Source organism: Coregonus lavaretus, assembly GCF_964263955.1.
Source record: "Coregonus lavaretus genome assembly, chromosome: 17".
Taxonomy (NCBI): domain Eukaryota; kingdom Metazoa; phylum Chordata; class Actinopteri; order Salmoniformes; family Salmonidae; genus Coregonus; species Coregonus lavaretus.
In genome coordinates, this window is record NC_140004.1 from 12,836,953 (window position 1) to 12,863,313 (window position 26,361).

General features: G+C 44.4%; 1 protein-coding gene across 1 annotated transcript in view; it reads left to right on the top strand.

Annotated features, from left to right (window-relative positions):
- Positions 1-26,361, top strand: part of LOC311145177 (transient receptor potential cation channel subfamily M member 3-like) — a gene marked incomplete at both ends in the record, with an annotated part of 342,943 nt that overhangs the window by 241,050 nt on the left and 75,532 nt on the right. The window contains 2 exon segments of the mRNA XM_084181386.1: positions 3,727-3,756; positions 21,072-21,364. Of these exon segments, the coding sequence (XP_084037512.1) occupies positions 3,727-3,756; positions 21,072-21,364 (323 nt within the window).

A 26,361-nucleotide genomic window follows, 5' to 3' on the forward strand; every position in this document is an offset into this window, starting at 1 on the left:
AACTGATGTGTGCGCAACTGTGGGGCAGAACAGACAGGGTTGGCTTAGATTGTTCACCACATGTAAACTATAGTTCGTCTCCAATGTTTATTGAAAACATAAATAAAGTTGCACAATGAGCACTTGTTCTCTCTCATATACATCGTTACAGTTGTTAGTTAGCTAGCTAGTGAATTTGAGCCATATTAGCATAGATGTGACATCAGTCAAAACACTTAAAAAACAGACATGGTATCAAGACCAAGATAAAACTAACTGAAACGAGCCACTTATGATTTCCCACATGGCATTTTCTTGTCATTGTTGCTAGCTATCTGGCCATCCAGAATCACAACAAGACAGGGCCTTGTGAAGCGTGCACATCATTTTTGTGATGTTCTCAGCTAACCCGTCTATAGATATGTTTGTTGTTGTTGATGTTTCAGTTTCAAAGCCTCCTCCTGCAAGGCTCCTTGAAGAACAGACTAAATGTAAACTATAGAACATCTTTATTCTAGGACTATTGTGTAGAGCAATGTCTATTCCATCAACATCACCCAATGACTATGCAGTGTGTATGCATGTGTGCATGAGGTTGAAAAGAGATAGCAAAAGTGAAGGATAGAAAAAGAGAGACAGAGGATGAAAGAAGAAGAGGTATACATCTAAATGATCTGTCACCTGTTTTAAAATGATTTGGGCACACTGACAGTCTCATCTTAGATGAAAAAGCAGTGTGAATACAGACACACACACACACACACACACTGTGGTAGGAACAAAGCCCTGAAATAGATGCAGATACCAACATCCCCACAGGAGGCCTGAGTTATTTTTACCAGCAGTTGGGGAAGCAGGTCACATGATGGCTCATTAATGCATAATTTGTACACAGCCTGCTTTAAAACGCATCCGAGTGCCTGCATAGAGCTCCACTTAGCCAGCCACCCCCTCACACACACAAACACACAGAGATTAAAGATATCAGGTTACAGTAACAGGTTACTATCTAAAGACAACAGATTACTGTTGATCTAGAACAGGTTACTGTTGATCTATAACAGGTTACTGTTGATCTAGAACAGGTTACTGTTGATCTATAACAGGTTACTGTCTGGTCTAGAACAGGTTACTGTTGATCTATAACAGGTTACTGTCTGGTCTAGAACAGGTTACGGTTGGTCTAGAAGAGGTTACTGTCTGGTCTAGAACAGGTTACTGTTGATCTGGAACAGGACACTTGTGTTGTTTAATTGTGTTGGAACATACAGTGCATTCGGAAAGTATTCAGACCCCTTGACTTGTTCCACATTTTGCTACATTACAGCCTTATTCTAAAATGGATTCAATCGTTTTTCCCCCCCTCATCAATCTACACACAATACTCCATAATGACAAAGCAAAAACAGGTTTTTAGAAATGTTTGCCAAATGTATTACAAATAACAAACTGAAATATGACATTTACATAAGTATTCAGACCATTTACTCAGTACTTTGTTGAAGCACCTTTGGCAGCGATTACAGCCTTGAGTCTACTTGGGTATGACGCTGCAAGCTTGGCACACCTGTCTTTGGTGAGTTTCTCACATTCTTCTCTGCAGATCCTATCAAGCTCTGTCAGGTTGCATGGGGAGCGTTGCTGCACAGCTATTTTCAGGTCTCTCCAGAGATGTTCGATCGGGTTCAAGTCTGGGCTCTGGCTAGGCCACTCAAGGACATTCAGAGACTTGTCCCGAAGCCACTCCTGCGTTGTCTTGGCTGTGTGCTTAGGGTCGTTGTCCTGTTGGAAGGTGAACCTTCGCCACAGTCTGAGCGCTCTGGAGCAGATTTTCATCAAGGATTGCTCTGTATACTTTGCTCTGTTCATCTTTCCCTCGATCCTGACTTGTCTCCCAGTCCCTGACGCTGAAAAACTTCCCCACAGCATGATGCTGCCACCACCATGCTTCACCTTAGGGATGGTGCCAGGTTTCTTCCAGACTTGACGCTTGGCATTCAGGCCAAAGAGTTTAATCTTGGTTTCATCAAACCAGAGAATCTTGTTTCTCATGGTCTGAGAGTCCTTTAGGTGCCTTTTGGCAAACTCAAAGCGGGCTGTCATGTGCCTTTTACTGAGGAGTGGCTTCTGTCTGGCCACTCTACCATAAAGGCCTGATTGGTGGAGAGCTGCAGAGTTGGTTGTCCTTCTGGAAGGTTCTCCCATCTCTACAGTGGAACTCTGGAGCTCTGTCAGAGTGACCTTCGGGTTCTTGGTCACCTCCCTGACCAAGGCCCTTCTCCCCCGATTGCTCAGTTTGGCCGGGCGTCGAGCTCTAGGAAGAGTCTTGGTGGTTCCAAACTTCTTCCATTTAAGAATGATGCAGGTCACTGTGTTCTTGGGGACCTTCAATGAAGTACAAATTTTTTGGTACCCTTCCCCAGATCTGTGCCTCGACACGATCCTGTCTCGGAGCTCTGTGGACAATTCCTTTGACCTCATGGCTTGGTTTTTGCTCTGAAATGCACTGTCAACTGTGGGACCTTATATAGACAGGTGTATGCCTTTCCAAATCATGTCCATTCAATTGAATTTACCACAGGTGGACTCCAATCAAGTTGTAGAAACATCTCAAGGATGATCAATGGAAACAGGATGCACCTGAGCTCAATTTCGAGTCTCACAGCAAAGGGTCTGAACACTTATGCAAATATGTTATTTCTGTTTTTTATTTGTAATACATTTCCTAAAAAATTTAAAACCAGTTTTTGCTTTGTCATTATGGGGTATTGTGTGTAGATTGATGAGAAAAAACATTTAATTTAATCAATTTTAGAGTAAGGCTGTAATGTAACAAAATGAGGAAAAAGGGAAGGGGTCTGAATACTTTCCGAATGCACTGTATGCATTTCCAGACTGGTCTCAAAGACGTAACATAGTAAAAGTAAATCCGGGACACTCAAATTAGTATGATATGTTTGGTGTGGTTACATAAGATAGGAGGTTACTTAAGGCAAAAACGAAAGAAGTGTGGTTGGTCAGGGTGGATGGGTGGGCATATAATGCGGCCATCTAGCAACCCCAAGGTCGCTTGTTCAAATCTCATTACAGACAACTTTTAGTATTTTAAATAATAAGAAACTACTTAGCATGTTAGCTAACCCTTCGCCTAACCCTAACCTGAACCCTTTTAGGGAACCCTTCCCCTAACCCTTTAACCTAACTGCTAACCCTAACCTTGACCCCTAACCCTAACCCTAACCCCTATCCTAGCTAACGTTAGCCAGGTAGCTAAAGTTAGCATTAGACACCTAGCAACCCCTAGCTAACGTTAGCAACAACAAATTGGAATTCGTAACGTATCGTACGTTTTGCAAATTCGTAGAATTCTGTACGTTTTGCACATTCAAAAGACGTACAAATTGCAATTCTTAACATATTGTACAAATTGCAAATCGTAACATATCATACAAATTGTAATTCGTAACATATCATATGAAATGAATGATGGAGATCCACAAATTAATACATACCATACAAAACGTAACATATCATCCTAAATGGAGTGTCTCACATTTAAGTACAGAATAATATGAAATGCTCTGAGACCACGATGGCATTTCTCTCTGTACTTGAACACCTGGCCTGAGTGTGTGTAAGTGGGTCTGGCCTGTCTGTGTCCCTTTATGTGTGTGCATATTTTTTTATGTGACGAATTCCCCTTGACGGTGTTGCTTTCTCTATAACCATGTTTTGTTACTTTTCCAGCCCAAAGCCCTGAAACTGCTGGGGATGGAGGTGAGTCCGGGTCACAACATGGTTATTATTCGGTTACAGTTTGGTGTATTCTCCTGGTTTGAATAATGAGTGCCTGGTAACCCTTCATTTTCCAGCCCTGTAATTACTAGGTAATAACTAGGTAAATAACTAGTAACAAAAAGTAAATACATGTTAACAATTTAGTCCCAAATGTAATTACCAGGAACCAAGCAAGTAAGTACTACATGCTTAATTAGTGAATAAGAAATAAATAAATGTAATTATACAGTAGTCCCCTTTAGCCAAAAGGTAAGTATTGAAGTTACTTATTATGTAAATACCTAGTAACAACATCTGCAGATATTTTATTTATTACCAAATACTTACCACATTAATGCATTCAATCAATCAATCATCCTGACATTGGTATACCCTCAAGTTGTTTTTATGTACTTTGCCTTTAGTTACCATGTATGTTTGTATCAAAAGGGCTGTAAAATGAAGTTGTGTCTGTTTCCAGGTAGATACAACGTAGTTACTTGTGAAATACCACCACATTGGATGACTCCATCTCATGAAGACAACAACAAATCTGTCTGTGATCTTACCCTGTTGTTTCATGGGACCACCTTCACACTTACAGGGTAGGTACAAAGTAAGGGCTTTAAAATTAAGCCGTTGCTAAAACCATGTAAATACCAGATACTTGCAGGTCAACTAACGCTCTTAATGGTTTAGTCAAATTATTGTGTAGACATAATTTAATAAGTAATTTTCCTGTAGTTACTAGGTATGTACAGTGCCTTCAGAATGTATTCACACCCTTTGAATTTTTCCACATTTTGTTGCGTTACAGCCTGAATTTAAAATGGAGATTTTGTGTCACTGGCCTACACTCAATACCCAACATTGTCAAAGTGGAATAATGTTTTTCAAAATTTGTACAAATTATTAAAAAATGAAAAGCTGAAATGTCTTGAGTCAACAGGTATTCAACCTCTTTGTTTTGGCAAGCCTAAATAAGTTCAGGAGTAAAAATTAGCTTAACAAGTCATAAAATAAGTTGCCTGGACTCTGTGTGCAATAATAGTGTTTAACATAATTTTTTAATGACTACCAGATCTCTGTACTCCACACATACAATTATCGAACTGTGAATTTGAAACAGATTAAACCACAAAGATCAGGGAGGTTTTCCAATGCTTCGCAAAGAAGGGCACCTATTGGTAGATGGGTAAAAATTAAGCAGACATTGAATATCCGTTTGAGCATGGTGAAGTTATTTATTACACACTGGATGGTCTATCAATACAACCAGTCACTACAAAAATGCAGGTGTCCTGCCTAACTCAGTTACCAGACAGGAAGGAAACTGCTCAGGGATTTCACCATGAGGCCAATGGTGTGTTTAAAACAGTTACAAAGTTTAATGGCTGTGATAGGAGAAAACTGAGGATGGATCAACAACATTGTAGTTACTCTACAATACTAACCTAAATGACAGAGTGAAAAAAAGGAAGCCTGTACAGAATAAAAATGTTCCAAAACATGCATCTTGTTTGCAATAAGGCACTAAAGTAAAACAGGAAGAAATGTGGCAAAGAAATGAACTTTATGTCCTAAATACAAAAATTTATGTTTGGGGCAAACCCAACACAACACATCACATAACACTCTTCATATTTTCAAGCATGGTGGTAGCTGTATCATGTTATGGGTATGCTTGTCATCTGCAAGGAATATGGTGTTTTTTAGGATAAAAAGAAACGGATAGGGCTATGCACAGGCAAAATCCTAGAGGAAAACATGGTTCAGTCTGCTTTCCAACAGACACTGGGAGACAAATTCACCTTCAGTAGGTCAATAACTTAAAACACAAGGCCAAATATACACTGTAGTTGCTTACCAAGACGACATTGAGTGTTCCTGAGTGGCCTAGTTACAATTTTGACTTATATCAGCTTGAAAATCTATGGCAAGACTTGGAAATGGCTGTCTAGCAATGATCAACAACCAACTTGACAGAGCTTGAAGAATTTATTTAAGAATGTGCAAATATTGTACAATCAAGGTGTGCAAAGCTCTTAGAGACTTACCCAGAAAGACTCTAACATGTATTAACTCAGGGGTGTGAATACTTATGTACATTTTATATTTCTGTATTTCATTCTCAATAAATTAGCAAAAATGTCTATAAACATTATGGGCTATTGTGTGTAGATGGGTGAGGAAAACAATCTATTAAATCCATTTTGAATTCAGGCTGTAACACAACAAAATGTGGAATAAGTCAATATGTACTTAACTCTCCGGTTTTCAAATTTGTTTTTCAAAACAAAAGTCTGCAGTAAAATGCTGTGTTTGATACGAAATCAATTTTTTGTTTTGTCTTGCATATAATGCACAATTATACTTACATTGGGGGAAAAAGCTCATCTAAAAGTTTTGAACACTTTTCTACTATGACAAATTTCCGAAATTATGTTACCCGGAAGTTACTCGTTAGTGTTGCTATGAATACACTAGGCTAGCTACTTTTCAATGTCACCAGAGAGGTGGACAACAAATCCCATTGTTAGGGCGGAAACATAGGTATGTCATCATTATATCCAAATCTCTGATGTCACCAATGATGTACAAGCACACCACAATCCATAGCCATCCTTCTTTTTATAGCCTTAAAAGTGGCATCATCTATTAGTACACATATTGATTATCATGATGTGAGCATTAACATGTCGTTATTTGGTCAAAAATGTTACTTTTAAAGGAATTAAAAGATTGCTATTTATGAACGTATTAGCCGTCCATTCAAATTAATGGTGTTTAGCATGGCAGTTTGGTTTCTACATAGATATAAATGCAGTACACTTTTGTTGTGGTGCTAGCTTGTATGATTATATGATGTACAGTGGGGTAAAAAAGTATTTAGTCAGCCACCAATTGTGCAAGTTCTCCCACTTAAAAAGATGAGAGAGGCCTGTAATTTTCATCATAGGTACACGTCAACTATGACAGACAAATTGAGAAAAAATATTCCAGAAAATTACATTGTATGATTTTTTATGAATTTATTTGCAAATTATGGTGGAAAATAAGTATTTGGTCACCTACAAACAAGCAAGATTTCTGGCTCTCACAGACCTGTAACTTCTTCTTTAAGAGGCTCCTCTGTCCTCCACTCGTTACCTGTATTAATGGCACCTGTTTGAACTTGTTATCAGTATAAAAGACACCTGTCCACAACCTCAAACAGTCACACTCCAAACTCCACTATGGCCAAGACCAAAGAGCTGTCAAAGGACACCAGAAACAAAATTGTAGACCTGCACCAGGCTGGGAAGACTGAATCTGCAATAGGTAAGCAGCTTGGTTTGAAGAAATCAACTGTGGGAGCAATTATTAGGAAATGGAAGACATACAAGACCACTGATAATCTCCCTCGATCTGGGGCTCCACGCAAGATCTCACCCCATGGGGTCAAAATGATCACAAGAACGGTGAGCAAAGATCCCAGAACCACACGGGGGGACCTAGTGAATGACCTGCAGAGAGCTGGGACCAAAGTAACAAAGCCTACCATCAGTAACACACTACGCCACCAGGGACTAAATCCTGCAGTGCCAGACGTGTCCCCCTGCTTAAGCCAGTACATGTCCAGGCCTGTCTGAAGTTTGCTAGAGTGCATTTGGATGATCCAGAAGAGGATTGGGAGAATGTCATATGGTCAGATGAAACCAAAATATAACTTTTTGGTAAAAACTCAACTCGTCGTATTTAGAGGACAAAGAATGCTGAGTTGCATCCAAAGAACACCATACCTAATGTGAGGCATGGGGGTGGAAACATCATGCTTTGGGGCTGTTTTTCTGCAAAGGGACCAGGACGACTGATCCGTGTAAAGGAAAGAATGAATGGGGCCATGTATCGTGAGATTTTGAGTGAAAACCTCCTTCCATCAGCAAGGGCATTGAAGATGAAACGTGGCTGGGTCTTTCAGCATGACAATGATCCCAAACACACCGCCCGGGCAACGAAGGAGTGGCTTCGTAAGAAGCATTTCAAGGTCCTGGAGTGGCCTAGCCAGTCTCCAGATCTCAACCCCATAGAAAATATTTGGAGGGAGTTGAAAGTCCGTGTTGCCCAGCGACAGCCCCAAAACATCACTGCTCTAGAGGAGATCTGCATGGAGGAATGGGCCAAAATACCAGCAACAGTGTGTGAAAACCTTGTGAAGACTTACAGAAAACGTTTGACCTGTGTCATTGCCAACAAAGGGTATATAACAAAGTATTGAGAAACTTTTGTTATTGACCAAATACTTATTTTCCACCATAATTTGCAAATAAATTCATTAAAAATCCTACAATGTGATTTTCTGGATTTTTTTTCCTCATTTTGTCTGTCATAGTTGACGTGTACCTATGATGAAAATTACAGGCCTCTCTCATCTTTTTAAGTGGGAGAACTTGCACAATTGGTGGCTGACTAAATACTTTTTTTCCCCACTGTACATTAATACAAACGTGTTTCTACTGACTTCTGATTGATTTTAATTAAATACATTTGAAATGTTCCCACTTTTATATTGCAATGTAGTAAACTTGAAAGTATTTGATATTTACATGGTAATATGAACAGCTTCATTTTACAGCCCTCTTATCCCTTACCTACAATAAGGTACTATCATGGAACAACAGTGTAAGATCACAGACAGATTTGCTGTGGTCTTTGTGGGATCTAACTGGAATCTACCTGGAAACAGACACCACTTCATTTTGCAGCCCTGTTACAACATACATACCTAGTAACTCCAAGAAAATGACGTGGTACATTATGTCTACACAATAATTAGTGTCATAAAGAGCGTTAGTTGACCTGCAAGTATCTGGTATTTACATGATATTAGCAACGGCTTAATTTTACAGCCCTCTTACCGTGTACCTACCCTGTAAGTGTGAAGGTGGTACCATGAAACAACATGGTAAGATCACTAGTCATTAAAACATTATGTTAAACACTATTATTGCACACAGAGTGAGTCCATGCAACTTATTATGTGACTTGTTAAGCACATTTTTACTCCTGAACCTATTTAGGCTTGCCATAACAAAGAGGTTGAATACTTGTTGACTCAAGACATTTCAGCTTTTCATTTTTAATTAATTTGTAGAAATTTCTAAAAACATAATTCTACATTGACAATATGTGGTATTGTGTGTAGGCCAGTGACACAAAATGTCAATTTAATATATTTTAAATTCAGTCTGTAACACAACAAAATGTGGAAAAAGTCAAGGGGTGTGAATACTTTCTGAAGGCACTGTACATATTTATTTATTTATTTCACCTTTATTTAACCAGGTAAGCCAGTTGATAACAAGTTCTCATTTACAACTACGACCTGGCCAAGATAAAGCAAAGCAGTGCGATAAAAACAACAACACAGAGTTACATATGGGGTAAAACACAACATAAAGTCAAAAATACAACAGAAAATATATATACAGTGTGTGCAAATGTAGCAAGTTATGGAGGTAAGGCAATAAATAGGCCATAGTGCAAAATAATTACAATTAGTATTAACACTGGAATGATAGATGTGCAAGAGATGATGTGCAAATAGAGATACTGGGGTGCAAATGAGCAAAATAAATAACAATATGGGGATGAGGTAGTTGGGTGGGCTAATTTCAGATGGGCTGTGTACAGGTGCAGTGATCGGTAAGGTGCTCTGACAACTGATGCTTTAAGTTAGTGAGGGAGATAAGAGTCTCCAGCTTCAGAGATTTTTGCAATTCGTTCCAGTCACTGGCAGCAGAGAACTGGAAGGAATGGCGGCCAAAGGAGGTGTTGGTTTTGGGGATGACCAGTGAGATATACCTGCCGGAGCGCATACTACGGGTGGGTGTTGCTATGGTGACCAATGAGCTAAGATAAGGCGGGGATTTTCCTAGCAGTGATTTATAGATGGCCTGGAGCCAGTGGGTTTGGCGACGAATATGTAGTGAGGACCAGCCAACAAGAGCGTACATGTCACAGTGGTGGGTAGTATATAGGGCTTTGGTGACAAAACGGATGGCACTGTGATAGACTACATCCAATTTGCTGAGTAGAGTGTTGGAGGCTATTTTGTAAATGACATCGCCGAAGTCAAGAATCGGTAGGATAGTCAGATTTACGAGGGCATGTTTGGCAGAATGAGTGAATGAGCGAAATAGGAAGCCGATTCTAGATTTAACTTTGGTTTGGAGATGCTTAATGTGAGTCTGGAAGGAGAGTTTACAGTCTAACCAGACACCTAGGTATTTGTAGTTGTCCACATACTCTAGGTCAGACCCATCGAGAGTAGTGATTCTAGTCGGGTGGGCGGGTGCCAGCAGCGTTCGATTGAAGAGCATGCATTTAGTTTTACTAGTGTTTAAGAGCAGTTGGAGGCTACTGAAGGAGTGTTGTATGGCATTGAAGCTCGTTTGGAGGTTTGTTAACACAGTGTCCAATGAAGGGCCAGATGTATACAAAATGGTGTCGTCTGCGTAGAGGTGGATCTGAGAGTCACCAGCAGCAAGAGCGACATCATTGATATACACAGAGAAAAGAGTTGGCCCAAGAATTGAACCCTGTGGCACCCCCATAGAGATTGCCATAGGTCCAGACAACAGGCCCTCCGATTTGACACATTGAACTCTATCTGAGAAGTAGTTGGTGAACCAGGCGAGGCAGTCATTTGAGAAACCAAGGCTATTTAGTCTGCCAATAAGAATGCGGTGGTTGACAGAGTCGAAAGCCTTGGCCAGGTCGAAGAAGACGGCTGCACAGTACTGTCTATTATCGATCGCGGTTATAATATCGTTTAGGACCTTGAGCGTGGCTGAGGTGCACCCATGACCAGCTCGGAAACCGGATTGCATAGCGGAGAAGGTACGGTGGGATTCGAAATGGTCGGTGGTCTGTTTGTTATCTTGGCTTTCAAAAACTTTCGAAAGGCAGGGCAGGATGGATATAGGTCTGTAACAGTTTGGATCTAGAGTGTCACCCCCTTTGAAGAGGGGGATGAACGCGGCAGCTTTCCAATCTCTGGGGATCTCAGACATTATGAAAAAGAGGTTGAACAGGCTAGTAATAGGGGTTGCGACAATTTCAGTGGCTAGTTTTACAAAGAAAGGGTCCAGATTGTCTAGCCCAGATTATTTGTAGGGGTCCAGATTTTGCAGCTCTTTCAGAACATCAGCTGTCTGAATTTGTGTGAAGGAGAAGCGGGGGGGGGGGCATGGGCAATTTGCAGCAGAGGGTGCAGAGCTGGTGGCCGGGGTAGAGGTAGCCAGGTGGAAAGCATGGCCAGCCGTAGCAAAATGCTTGTTGAAATTCTCGATTATTGTAGATTTATCGGTGGTGATAGTGTTTCCTAGCCTCAGTGCAGTGGGCAGCTGGGTGGGGGTGCTCTTATTCTCCATGGACTTTACAGTGTCCCAAAACTTTTTGGAGTTAGTGCTACAGGATGCAAATTTCTGTTTCAAAAAGCTAGCCTTTCCTTTCCTAACTGCTTGTGTATATTGGTTCCTAACTTCTCTGAATAGTTGCATATCGCGGGGGCAATTCGATGCTAATGCAGTATGCCACAGGATGTTTTTGTGCTGGTCAAGGGCAGTCAAGTCTGAGGAGAACCAGGGGCTATATCTGTTCTTAGTTCTGTATTTTTTGAATGGGGCATGTTTATTTAAGATTGAGAGGAAATTACTTTTAAAGAACAATCAGGCATCCTCTGCTGACGGAATGAGATCGATATCTAACCAGGATACCTGGGCCAGGTCAATTAGGAAGACCTGCTCGCTAAAGTGTTTTAGGGAGCGTTTGACAGTGATGAGGGGTGGTCGTTTGACCGCGGACCCGTTACGGACGCAGGCAATAAGGCAGTGATCGCTGAGATCCTGGTTGAGAAGACAGCGGAGGTGTATTTAGAGGGTAAGTTAGTCAGGATGATATCTATGAGGGTGCCCATGTTTACGGATTTAGGGTTGTACCTGGTAGGTTCGTTGATCATTTGGGTGAGGTTGAGGGCATCTAGTTTGGATTGTAGGATGGCCGGGGTGTTAAGCATATCCCAATTTAGGTCACCAAGCAGTACGAACTCTGAGGATAAATGGGGGGAAATCAATTCACATATGGTGTCCAAGTCACAGCTGGGGGCTGAAGGGGGTCTGTAGCAAGCGGCAACAGTGAGAGACTTATTTCTGGAAAGGTGGATTTTTAGAAGTAAAAGCTCAAACTGTTTGGGCACAGACCTGGATAGTATGATAGAGCTCTGCAGGCTATCTCTACAGTAGATTGCAACTCCACCCCCTTTGGTAGTTATATCTAGACGGAAAATGTTGTAGTTGGGGATGGACATTTCAGAAGTTTTGGTGGCCTTCCTAAGCCAGGATTCAGACACTGCTAGAACATCAGGGTTGGCGGAGTGTGCTAACGCAGTGAATAACTCAAACTTAGGAAGGAGGCTTCTGATGTTAACGTGCAGAAAACCAAGGCTTTTACGGTTACAGAAGTCAACAAATGATAGCTCCTGGGGAGTAAGAGTGATACTGGGGGCTGCAGGGCCTGGGCTAACCTCTACATCACCAGAGGAACAGAGGAGGACTAGAATAAGGATACGGCTAAAGGCTTTAAGAACTGGTCTTCTAGTGCATTGGGTACAGAGAATAAAGGGGGCAGATTTCCGGGCGTTGTAGAATAGATTCAGGGCATTATGTACAGACAAGGATATGGAAGGATATGAGTACAGTGGAGGTAAACCTAAGCGTTGGGTAACAATGAAAGAGATAGCATGACTGGAGGCACCGATTGAGTCGGTCTCGGCGTGTATGGGGGGTGGAACAAAGGAACTATTTGAGGCAGTTTGAGAGGGACTTGGGTTCTACAGTGAAATTGTATAATAAGAACTAACTGGAACAGCAATAGCCAAGGCATACAGTGGGGAAAAAAGAATTTAGTCAGCCACCAATTGTGCTAGTTCTCCCACTTAAAAAGATGAGAGAGGCCTGTAATTTTCATCATAGGTACACGTCAACTATGACAGACAAATTGAGAAAATAAAATCCAGAAAATCACATTGTAGGATTTTGAATGAATTTATTTGCAAATTATGGTGGAAAATAAGTATTTTGTCACCTACAAACAAGCAAGATTTCTGGCTCTCACAGACCTGTAACTTCTTCTTTAAGAGGCTCCTCTGTCCTCCACTCGTTACCTGTATTAATGGCACCTGTTTGAACTTGTTATCAGTATAAAAGACACCTGTCCACAACCTCAAACAGTCACACTCCAAACTCCACTATGGCCAAGACCAAAGAGCTGTCAAAGGACATCAGAAACAAAATTGTAGACCTGCACCAGGCTGGGAGGACTGAATCTGCAATAGGTAAGCAGCTTGGTTTGAAGAAATCAACTGTGGGAGCAATTATTAGGAAATGGAAGACATACAAGACCACTGATAATCTCCCTCGATCTGGGGCTCCACGCAAGATCTCACCTCGTGGGGTCAAAATGATCACAAGAACGGTGAGCAAAAATCCCAGAACCACACGGGGGGACCTAGTGAATGACCTGCAGAGAGCTGGGACCAAAGTAACAAAGCCTACCATCAGTAACACACTACGCCGCCAGGGACTCAAATCCTGCAGTGCCAGACGTGTCCCCCTGCTTAAGCCAGTACATGTCCAGGCCCGTCTGAAGTTTGCTAGAGTGCATTTGGATGATCCAGAAGAGGATTGGGAGAATGTCATATGGTCAGATGAAACCAAAATATAACTTTTTGGTAAAAACTCAACTCGTCATGTTTGGAGGACAAAGAATGCTGAGTTGCATCCAAAGAACACCATACCTACTGTGAAGCATGGGGGTGGAAACATCATGCTTTGGGGCTGTTTTTCTGCAAAGGGACCAGGACGACTGATCCGTGTAATGGAAAGAATGAATGGGGCCATGTATCGTGAGATTTTGAGTGAAAACCTCCTTCCATCAGCAAGGGCATTGAAGATGAAACGTGGCTGGGTCTTTCAGCATGACAATGATCCCAAACACACCGCCCGGGCAACGAAGGAGTGGCTTCGTAAGAAGCATTTTAAGGTCCTGGAGTGGCCTAGCCAGTCTCCAGATCTCAACCCCATAGAAAATATTTGGAGGGAGTTGAAAGTCTGTGTTGCCCAGCGACAGCCCCAAAACATCACTGCTCTAGAGGAGATCTGCATGGAGGAATGGGCCAAAATACCAGCAACAGTGTGTGAAAACCTTGTGAAGACTTACAGAAAACGTTTGACCTGTGTCATTGCCAACAAATGGTATATAACAAAGTTTTGAGAAACTTTAGTTATTGACCAAATACTTATTTTCCACCATAATTTGCAAATAAATTCATTAAAAATCCAACAATGTGATTTTCTGGATATTTTTTTCTAATTTTGTCTGTCATAGTTGACGTGTACCTATGATGAAAATTACAGGCCTCTCTCATCTTTTTAAGTGGGAGAACTTGCACAATTGGTGGCTGACTAAATACTTTTTTCCCCACTGTATTGACATGGGAGAGAGGCATAAAGCAATCACAGGTGTTATTAGAGAGAGCTAAGACAACAACTGGTAATGGCGATAAAGTTTGGGCTGAGGCTAAACAGATAAACAGGACAGGGTACCGTGTAAAGAAACAGTCCAGCAGGCATCAGCTGTGCAGCTGAGTGATCATAAGGTCCAGTGAACAGCAATATGTGAGTCCAAGAGCAGTTCGAATTGGTGCTACAGCACAGCGAGCAGGAAGCACGGCTGTTGTTTGCGTGTGCTAGCGGGCCGGGGCTAGCAGATGGATCTTCGTGGTCGTCGCAACGGGAAGCGTGTTGAAACCACAGACGATTAAGTCGGCAGACCAGTCGTGATGGATCGGCGGGGATCTGTGTCGACTCTAGGCGGTCCCGTCCGGTTGACAGAGAGGTAGATAGCCGGACTCAAGGCTAGCTCAAGGCTGGTTAGCCAACAACAACGTACATTTGGTTGCAGCTAGCAAGTTGCGATTATCCAGTGTTAAAGGTCCAGTGATTCAGTGATTCCGCCAGAAAATCCGATAGGTTCTGGGTCGATAACGCACTGTGCAGACAGTGCAGACTGGCCGATAATAGTCCAGGCTAGAGCTGGCTGGTAGATAGTGCAGGCCACGGACAATGGTGAAAAACCGCTAACGGTGGCTAATAGCAAGTAGCTAGTTAGCTGGTTAGCTGGCTACTCCCGTCCGGTAGACAGAGAGGTAGATAGCCGGGATATGGGCCTGCTCGAGGCTAGCTCAAGGCTAACTCGTGCTTGCTTCGGGGGCAGTGGTGATTAGCCTACAGCAACATCCATTGCGGCTAGCTAGTTGCGATCCGGTGTTAAGGTCCAGTGATTCAGTTATTCCGGCATAAAATCCGATGTTCTGGGTGAAAACCGCTAACGGTGGCTAATAGCAAGTAGCTAGTTAGCTAGTTAGCTGGCTGGCTAGTTTCAACTGGAGATTCTAGATAAAGGTGAGTAAATAATATAATCCGTTCCACATTGAGTGAGGCGGGTTGCAGGAAAGTATATTTAGTAGAAGGATGAAAAGTGTGATAGGGAAATATATATGTAAAATACCAAAAAATACATAAAACAGGCTATTTACATGGACACACAAGAGAACACGACTGCACTGCTACGCTATCTTGGATCAAGCAAGTAACTACAGGAAAATAACTTGGTACATTATGTCTACACAATAATTTGACTAAATCATTAAGAGTGTTAGTTGACCTGCAAGTATCTGGTGTTTACATGGTATTAGCAATGGCTTCGTTTTAAAGACTTCTTACCTTGTACCTACCCTGTAAGTGTGAAGGTGGTCCCATGAAACAACAGGGTAAGATCACAGACAGATTTGCTGTAGTCTTCATGAGATGGAGTCATCCAATGTGGTGGTATTTCACAAGTAACCACGTTGTATCTACCTGGAAACAGACACAACTTCATTTTACAGCCCTTTTGATACAAACATACATGGTAACTAAAGGCAAAGTACATAAAAACAACTTGAGGGTATACCAATGTCAGGATGATTGATTGATTGAATGTATTAATGTGGTAAGTATTTGGTAATAAATAAAATATCTGCAGATGTTGTTACTAGGTATTTACATAATAAGTAACTTGTACTTATAAGGTCCTCAATACTTACCTTTTGGCTAAAGGGGACTTAAAGTACTTAGAAACAACGTGACTTGAATGTATTAATGTGGTAAGTGCATTGTAATAAATAAATTAAATATCACATACAGTGGGGAGAACAAGTATTTGATACACTGCCGATTTTGCAGGTTTTCCTACTTACAAAGCATGTAGAGGTCTGTAATTTTTATCATATGTACACTTCAACTGTGTGAGACGGAATCTAAAACAAAAATCCAGAAAATCACATTGTATGATTTTTAAGTAATTAATTTGCATGCTGGAAGACCCAGCCACGACCCATCTTCAATGCTCTTACTGAGGGAAGGAGGTTGTTGGCCAAGATCTTGCGATACATGGCCCCATCCATCCTACCCGCAATACAGTGCAGTCGTCCTGTCCCCTTTGCAGAAAAGCATCCCCAAAGAATGATGTTTCCACCTCCATGCTTCACGGTTGGGATGGGGTTCTTGGGGTTGTACTCATACTTCTTCTTCCTCCAAACACGGCGAGTGGAGTTTAGACCAAAAAGCTATATTTTTGTCTCATCAGACCACATGACCTTCTCCCATTCCTCCTCTGGATCATCCAGATGGTCATTGGCAAACTTCAGACGGGCCTGGACATGCGCTGGCTTGAGCAGGGGGACCTTGCGTGCGCTGCAGGATTTTAATCCATGACGGCGTAGTGTGTCACTAATGGTTTTCTTTGAAACTGTGGTCCCAGCTCTCTTCAGGTCATTGACCAGGTCCTGCCATGTAGTTCTGGGCTGATCCTTCACCTTCCTCATGATCATTGATGCCCCACGAGGTGAGATCTTGCATGGAGCCCCAGACCGAAGGTGAATGACCGTCATCTTGAACTTCTTCCATTTTCTAATAATTGCGCCAACAGTTGTTGCCTTCTCACCAAGCTGCTTGCCTATTGTCCTGTAGCCCATCCCAGCCTTGTGCAGGTCTACAATTTTATCCCTGATGTCCTTACACAGCTCTCTGGTCTTGGCCATTATGGAGAGGTTGGAGTCTGTTTGATTGAGTGTGTGGACAGGTGTCTTTTATACAGGTAACAAGTTCAAACAGGTGCAGTTAATACAGGTAATGAGTGGAGAACAGGAGGGCTTCTTAAATAAAAACTAACAGGTCTGTGAGAGCCAGAATTCTTACTGGTTGGTAGGTGATCAAATACTTATGTCATGCAATAAAATGCTAATTATTTACTTAAAAATCATACAATGTGATTTTCTGGATTTTTGTTTTAGATTCCGTCTCTCACAGTTGAATTGTACCTATGATAAAAATGACAGACCTCTACATGCTTTGTAAGTAGGAAAACCAGCAAAATCGGCAGTGTATCAAATACTTGTTCTCCCCACTGTAGATGTTGTTACTAGGTATTTACATAATAAGTACATTGTACTTTTTATAAGGTCCTCAATACTAACCATTGGAACTAAAGGGGACTACTACAGTGCATTCGGAAAGTATTCAGACCCCTTGACTTTTCCACATTTTTTTACATTACAGCCTTATTCTAAAATGGATTAAGTCGTTTTTTTTCCTCATCAACCTTTGGCAGCGATTACAGCCTCTAGTCTTTTTGGATATGACGCTACAAGCTTGGCACACCATTCTTCTCTGCAGATACTCTCAAGCTCTGTCAGGTTGGATGGGGAGTGTCGCTGCACAGATATTTTCAGGTCTCTCCAGAGATGTTCGACCGTGTTCAAGTCCGGGCTCTGGCTGGGCCACTCAAGGACATTCAGAGACTTGTCCCAAAGCCACTCCTGCATTGTCTTGGCTGTGTGCTTAGGGTTGTTGTCCTGTTGGAAGGTGAAGTTTCGCCCCACTCTGAGGTCCTGAGCTCTCTGGAGCAAGTTTTCATCAAGGATCTTTCTGTACTTTGCTCCGTTAATCCTTCCCTCGATCCTGACTAGTCTCCCAGTCCCTGCCGCTGAAAAACATCCCCACAGCATGAAGTTGCCACCACCATGCTTTGCTGTAGGGATGGTGCCAGGTTTCCTCCAGACGTGACACTTGACATTCAGGCCAAAGAGTTCAATTTTGGTTTCACCAGACCAGAGAATCTTGTTTCTCATGGTCTGAGAGTCCTTTAGGTGCCGTTTGGAAAACTCCAAGTGGGTTGTCATGTGCCTTTTACTGAGGAGTGGCTTCCGTCTTGCCACTCTGCCATAAAGGCCTGATTGGTGGAGTGCTGCAGAGATGGTTGTCTTTCTGGAAGGTTCTCCCATCTTCACAGAGGAACTCTAGAGCTCTGTCAGAGTGACCATCGGGTTCTTGGTCACCTCCCTGACCAAGGCCCTTCTCCCCCGATTGCTCAGTTTGGCCGGGCGTCCAGCTCTAGGAGAATGATGGTGGAGGCCACTGTGTTCTTGGGGATCTTCAATGCTGAATAAATGTTTTGGTACCCTTCCCCAGATCTGTGCCTCGACACAATCCTGTCTCGGAGCTCTACGGACAAGTCCTTTGACCTAAAGGCTTGATTTTTGCTCTGACATGCACTGTCAACTCTGGGACCTAATATAGACAGGTGTGTGCCTTTCCAAATTATGTCCAATCAATTGAATTTACCACAGGTGGACTCCAATCAAGTTGTGGAAACATCTCAAGGATGATCAATGGAAACAGGATGCACCTGAGCTCAATTTCGAGTCTCATAGCAAAGGGTCTGAATACTTATGTAAATAAGTTTTTTTTTACAAAAAATGTATATGTTTGCAAAAATGTATCAAACCTGTTTTCGCTTTGTCATTATGGGGTATTGTGTGTAGATTGATGAGGAAAAACATTTATTTAATCAATTTTAGAGCAATGTAACAAAATGTCGAAAGAGTCAAGGGGTCTGAAAACTTTCCGAATGCACTGTAAATAATTAGATTTTGTTACTTTGTATTTATTAAGTAAGTATGTAGTACCTAGTAAGTACGTTTGGGACAAAATAGTAGGTATTTACCTAGTTATTGCCTAGTACTTACCTGGATGTAAAATTAGTTTGGCACCCCTGGTTTATAGTAAAGACGATGCATGTCTTGTGCTAGCCTGGGTGCCAGTCTGTTTCTGCTTTCTTGCCAACTCCTTATAGAACTGTCATGGCATGTCAAGGAGTTGACATGATAGCACAAACAGATCTGTGACCAGGCTAGTCTTGTGGTATACCCTCCATGTTTGTGTGTCTGTCAGTGAAGCAGTCATTGCCATGGTGATACCGTTACCATGAAGATCTCTAAGCTAAAGGCTCAGTCTCTTGTCAATGGGGATAATTAAGAAAATCCCGGACCAAATCAAAATTGGAGACATTATTAATTCAAATATAATCTTCCTCATTTTCTCACTATTTAGCTGAGATAAGTTGAAATCTCTCCTTTATCCATAAATCAAATATTAATTCATCTTAATTCAGCTTAAATCTTACTGTTTAGATAGTTGAATGAGATATGGAAGTAATAGGGAAATATCTGAATACATTTTGGAATAAATGTCAGAATATCCTAAGCAAGCAGACAGACATAAAACACCAAGGCCTTTTCTCAGTTCTCAACTCTTTCTCAGTTCTCAACTCTCAGTACTTTTCATGCCATGGTACTTCATCCATCTCTCCAAGGCCATAACCTGTGTGAATAATATTACATGATCAAACTCTCTCTAAATGTACAGTAGCAGTCATAAATGTTGACATACCTACTCATTCAAGGGTTTTTCTTGACTTTTACTATTTTCTACATTGTAGAATAATGGTGAAGACATCAAAACTATGAAATAACACATATGGAATCATGCAGTAACCAAAACATTTTTAAACAACTGAAAATATATTTTATATTTGAGTTTCTTCAAAGTAGCCACCCTTTGCCATCATGACATCTTTGCACACTCCTGGCATTCTCTCAACCAGCTTCACCTGGAATGTTTTTCCAACAGTCTTGAAAGAGTTCCCACATTGTCCTGTTGAAAAACAAATGATAGTCCCACTAAGTGCAAACCAGATGGGATGGCGAATCGCTGCAGAATGCTGTCGAAGCCATGTTGGTTAAGTGTGCCTTGAATTGTAAATAAATCACTGACAGTATCACAGGCAAAGCACCATCACACCTCCTCCTCCATGCTCCACGGTGGGGACCACACATGCAGAGATCATCCATTCACCTACTCTGCATCTCACAAAGACACGGCGGTTGGAACCAAAAATCTCAAATTTGGACTCAGCAGACCAAAGTACAAATTTCCACCGGTCTAATGTCCATAGCTCGTGTTTCTTGGCCCAAGCAAGTCTATTCTTCTTATTGGTGTCCTTTAGTAGTTGTTTCTTTGCAGCAATTCGACCATGAAGGCCTGATTCACGTGGTCTCCTCTGAACAGTTGATGTTGAGATGTGTCTGTTACTTGAACTCTGTGAAGCATTTATTTAGGCTGCAATCTGAGGTGCAGTTAACTCTAATGAACTTATCCTCTGCAGCAGAGGTAACTCTGGGTCTTCCTTTCCTGTGGCGGTCGTCATGAGAGCCAGTTTCATCATAGCGCTTGATGGTTTTTGCGACTGCAGTTGAAGAAACTTTCAAAGTTCTTGAAATGTTCTGTATTGACTGACGTTCATGTCTTAAGTAATGATGGACTGTCATTTCTCTTTGCTTATTTGAGCTGTTCTTGCCATAATATGGACTTGGTCTTTTACCAAATAATCTTCTGACAGTCCCCCCCCCACACCCCCACCTTGTCACAACACAACTGATTGGCTCAAACGCATTATGCATTCCGCAAATTAACTTTTAACAAGGCACACCTGTTAATTGAAATCCATTCCAGGTGACTACTTCATGAAGCTGGTTGAGAGAATGCCAAGAGAGTGCAAAGCTGTCATCAAGGCAAAGGGTGGCTTCTTTGAAGAATCTCAAATATAAAATATATTTTGATTTGTTTAACACTTTTTTGGTTACTACATGATTCCATATGTGTTATTTCATAGTTTTGATGTCTTCACTATTATTCTACAATGTAGAAAATAGTGCCAGTCAAACCTTTGACTGGCACTGTATGTCTGTCTCCCTTAATGGGCCAAGGCTGAGCATCACATCCAAAAACCCATTCATCTATGTCTCTGGTCTCATCTTGTGTGGCCTGAGGCAGGATGACATGCCAATCCGAAGGAGTCGCCAGAAGACCACTCGTAAGCGGGAGGAGGAGGTGGACATTGACCTGGATGACCCTGAGATCAACCACTTCCCCTTCCCCTTCCACGAGCTGATGGTGTGGGCCGTGCTGATGAAGAGACAGAAGATGGCGCTGTTCTTCTGGCAGCACGGGGAGGAGGCCATGGCCAAAGCCCTGGTGGCCTGTAAGCTGTGTAAGGCCATGTTCCACGAGGCCTCCGAGAATGACATGGTGGACGACATCTCACAGGAGCTGAACCACAACTCCAGGTACTATAGACCACAAGACATATACACATAGAGTTGAAAACAAACACACACATGTAGTCAGCCAAGCAATCACACATAATCATTTGTAGAGTTTGCCACACATACACACATCTACATACCCACAACTGAACATACCCACATGCACACACACACACACACACACACACACACACACACACACACACACACACACACACACACACACACACACACACACGTACACACACACACACACACGTACACACACACGTACACACACACACAGAGAGAGACAGTCATCCATACACCCATACTAATAAGCATTCGGAGAGAGATGCTAACATAGCGTTCAGGCTATTTTCTAGGCTGTGCATCTTATATCAGGCAAAGTTTTCTTCTAAATGATTAAAGTTGAGTGAGCTGGGAGTCTGCACTAGAGCAGCATCCACACTCCTCCTCACATCGTGACCTGCTTTAGATAACACACAGATCTCAAAGGACCGCTATACATAAATGCAGCTAATAATACCTACACACATACTCTATCTAATGACACACATGTAGTTTAGCTAATGGTATGTGTGTGGGATGAAAGTGTATGTGTGTTCTTGCTCAATTAAAAAGACTGTTATGAAAATGTTGGAAGTTGGTTATAGGAAAGAACTCCCAGGTGCCACACACACACAAACACACACAAACACTGCCAAGTGCAAAACCATTTGGTGTGTATTTTCCGCAGAGAGTTTGACCAGCTTGCTGTTGAAGTCTTATCTTAATCCTTTGACTAGTGTTGTGTACATGCATTTATCTGTATGATACAACAGGTTACCTGTCACGCCCTGACTCAGGGGACTCTTATATGTTGAGTCAGGGTGTGAATATTCTATGTTGTGTTTTCTATGTTTCAGTCTAGGTGTTGTATATCTATGTTTGGCCGGGTGTGATTCCCAATCAGAGACAGCTGTCGCTCGTTGTCTCTGATTGGGGATCATACTTAGGCAGCCTGTTGGCATGCATTAGTTGTGGGATCTTGTTCCGTGTGGAGGCTTGTTTAGTGTTCAGTCTTATCAAATAAAATCAAATCAAATTTTATTGGTCACATGCGCCGAATACAACAGGTGCAGACATTACAGTGAAATGCTTACTTACAGCCCTTAACCAACAGTGCATTTATTTTAAACAAAAAAAGTAAAAATAAAACAACAACAAAAAAAGTGTTGAGAAAAAAAAGAGCAGAAGTAAAATAAAGTGACAGTAGGGAGGCTATATATACAGGGGGGTACCGTTGCAGAGTCAATGTGCGGGGGCACCGGCTAGTTGAGGTAGTTGAGGTAATATGTACATGTGGGTAGAGTTAAAGTGACTATGCATAAATACTTAACAGAGTAGCAGCAGCGTAAAAAGGATGGGGTGGGGGGGCAGTGCAAATAGTCCGGGTAGCCATGATTAGCTGTTCAGGAGTCTTATGGCTTGGGGGTAGAAGCTGTTGATAAGTCTTTTGGACCTAGACTAGGCACTCCGGTACCGCTTGCCGTGCGGTAGCAGAGAGAACAGTCTATGACTAGGGTGGCTGGAGTCTTTGACAATTTTGAGGGCCTTCCTCTGACACCGCCTGGTATAGAGGTCCTGGATGGCAGGAAGCTTTGCCCCAGTGATGTACTGGGCCGTACACACTACCCTCTGTAGTGCCTTGCGGTCGGAGGCCAAGCAGTTGCCATACCAGGCGGTGATGCAACCAGTCAGGATGCTCTCGATGGTGCAGCTGTAGAATTTTTTGAGGATCTGAGGACCCATGCCAAATCTTTTTAGTCTCCTGAGGGGGAATAGGCTTTGTCGTGCCCTCTTCACGACTGTCTTGGTGTGTTTGGACCATGATAGTTCGTTGGTGATGTGGACACCAAGGAACTTGAAGCTCTCAACCTGTTCCACTACAGCCCCGTCGATGAGAATGGGGATGTGCTCAGTCCTCTTTTTTTTCCTGTAGTCCACAATCATCTCCTTTGTCTTGGTCACGTTGAGGGAGAGGTTGTTGCCCTGGCACCACACGGCCAGGTCTCTGACCTCCTCCCTATAGGCTGTCTCATCGTTGTCGGTGATCAGGCCTACCACTGTTGTGTCGTCGGCAAACTTAATGATGGTATTGGAGTCATGCCTGGCCATGCAGTCATGGGTGAACAGAGAGTACAGGAGGGGACTGAGCACGCACCCCTGAGGGGCCCCCGTGTTGAGGATCAGTGTGGCAGATGTGTTGTTACCTACCCTTACCACCTGGGGGCGGCCCGTCAGGAAGTCCAGGATCCAGTTGCAGAGGGAGGTGTTTAGTCCCAGGATCCTTAGCTTAGTGATGAGCTTAGAGGGCACTATGGTGTTGAATGCTGAGCTGTAGTCAATGAATAGCATTCTCACGTAGGTGTTCCTCTTGTCCAGGTGGGAAAGGGCAGTGTGGAGTGCGATAGAGATTGCATCATCTGTGGATCTGTTGGGGCGGTATGCAAATTGGAGTGGACTTCATGTTTCGTTGTTTTGTCGTGTGTTTATCATTTTAATAAACATGTACGCCTTTCACGCTGCGCCTTGGTCTGACCCGTCCTTAAACGAACGTGACAGAAGGTCCCACCAAACACGGACCAAGCAGCATGCCCAGGAGGACCGTACACCCTGGACACAGGTGGGGAAGATGTGGTCGTGGGAGGAGATATTTGCGGGAAAAGGACCCTGGGCGAAGAAGGAAGCCCAGGCAGGAGAGGAGCAACGGCAACACAGAAGCCGGCCGAGCAGGAAGCCCGAGAAGCAGCCCCAATAAACATTTTTGGGGGGGCTAAAGGGGTGGTCGAGGAGCGAGAGAGAAGAGCCCCGACCACTGCACCTGGTGGGTTTCCAGATTGCGTCCCTACGACCATGGGAAGAAGAGTGGGAACAGTATTATACTGAAGAGTCGGAGGATGACGACGATGAGTTTCTGTTCCCTAACTCGTGGGGGCTCCCGGAGGAGTCCTCACTGGAGGAGGAGTGCCGAGAGAGAGAGAAGGATCGGATCTGCAGGGTAAGAGAGGAGGCCACCATATTACGGGGGCTGATATATAGAATAGAGCGGGAGAGATCCATTAAAGAGGAGGCACTGCAGGAGGCTTGTAGGGAAAAGGAGGAAGTCGAGGCACGGAGAGAGGAGCTGGTTAGGCAGCATAAGGAGCGGGGGTTAATAAAGGAACCCAGGTATGCGGAGATACGCACTGTGTCACCAGTGCACCTTCCCAGTCCGGTCCGGCCCGTTCCTGCTCCTCGCACCAAGCCAGTGGTGCGTGTCGCCAGTCCGGCCCGGCCTGTTCCTGCTCCTCGCACCAGGGCAGTGGTGCGTGTTCCCAGTCCGGCCCGGCCCGTTCCTGGTCCTCGCACCAGGCTTGTGGTGCGTGCTCCCAGTCCGGCCCGGCCCGTTCCTGTTCCTCGCACCAAGCCAGTGGTGCGTGTCGCCAGGCCGGCCCGGCCGATTCCTGCTCCTCGCACCAGGCCAGTGGTGCGTGTTCCCAGTCCGGCCCAGCCCGTTCCTGGTCCTCGCACCAGGCCTGTGGTGCGTGCTCCCAGTCCGGCCCGGCCCGTTCCTGTTCCTCGCACCAAGGCAGTGGTGCGTGTCGCCAGGCCGGCCCGGCCCGTTCCTGCTCCTCGCACCAAGCCAGTGGTGCGTGATCCCAGTCTGGCCCGGCCTGTTCCTGCGCCTCGCACCAAGCCAGTGGTGCGTTTTCCCAGTCCGGCCCGGCCTGTTCCTGCTCCTCGCACCAGGGCAGTGGTGCATTTTCCCAGTCCGGCCCGGCCCGTTCCTGTTTCTCGCACCAAGCCGGTGGTGCGTGTCGCCAGGCCGGCCCGGCCCGTTCCTGCTCCTCGCACCAAGCCAGTGGTGCGTGATCCCAGTCCGGCCCTGCCTGTTCCTGCTCCTCGCACCAAGCCAGTGGTGCGTGTTCCCAGTCCGGCCCGGCCTGTTCCTGCTCCTCGCACCAAGGCAGTGGTGCGTGTTCCCAGTCCGGCCCGGCCCGTTCCTGCTCCTCGCACCAGGCCTGTGGTGCGTGTTCCCAGTCCGGCCCGACCCGTTCCTGCTCCTCGCACCAGGCCTGTGGTGCATGTTCCCAGTCCGGCCCGGCCCGTTCCTGCTCCTCGCACCAAGCCAGTGGTGCGTGTTCCCAGTCCGGCCCGGCCCGTTCCTGCTCCTCGCAACAAGCCAGTGGTGCGTGTCGCCAGTCCGGCCCGGCCCGTTCCTGCTCCTCACACCAAGCCAGTGGTGCGTGTTCCCAGTCCGGCCCGGCCTGTTCCTGCTCCTCGCACCAAGCCAGTGGTGCGTGTGTCCAGTCCGGCAGGGCCCGTGCCCGTTCTACCGGTGCCTGATCCAGCTCCGGTCAGCTGCTCCACTCCGGAGCCAGAGTAGTCCGCTCCACCGGGGTCCAGTCCAGCTCCGGTCAGCGGCTCCACTCCGGAGCCAAAGCAGTCCGCTCCACCGGTGCCCAGTCCAGCTCTGGTCAGCGGCTCCACTCCGGAGCCAGAGCAGTCCGCTCCACCGGTGCCTAGTCCAGCTCCGGTCAGCGGCTCCAGTCCGGAGCCTGAGCAGTCCGCTCCACCAGCATCCGGTCCAGCACCGGTCAGCGGTTCCAGTCCAGACCCAGACGTCAGCCCCTCTCCAGGTTCGGGGTCTCCCACACCAGGGTCCAGACAGGGCTTGGAGTATCGTGGGAGGAAGGAGAGGGGAAGCAGCGCGCCGAGGTCCAGACCAGACCAGGGGCGCAACAGGGAGGCGGAATGCCCACCCGGTCCCTGCCCTGTTATGTAAAGGTTGTGCAGTCGGATTCCGCACCTTTGGGTGGGGGGGGGGGGGGTACTGTCACGCCCTGACTCAGGGGACTCTTGTGTGTTGAGTCAGGGTGTGAATATTGTTGTGTTTTCTATGTTGCAGTCTAGTTGTTGTATATCTATGTTTGGCCGGGTGTGATTCCCAATCAGAGGCAGCTGTCGCTCGTTGTCTCTGATTGGGGATCATA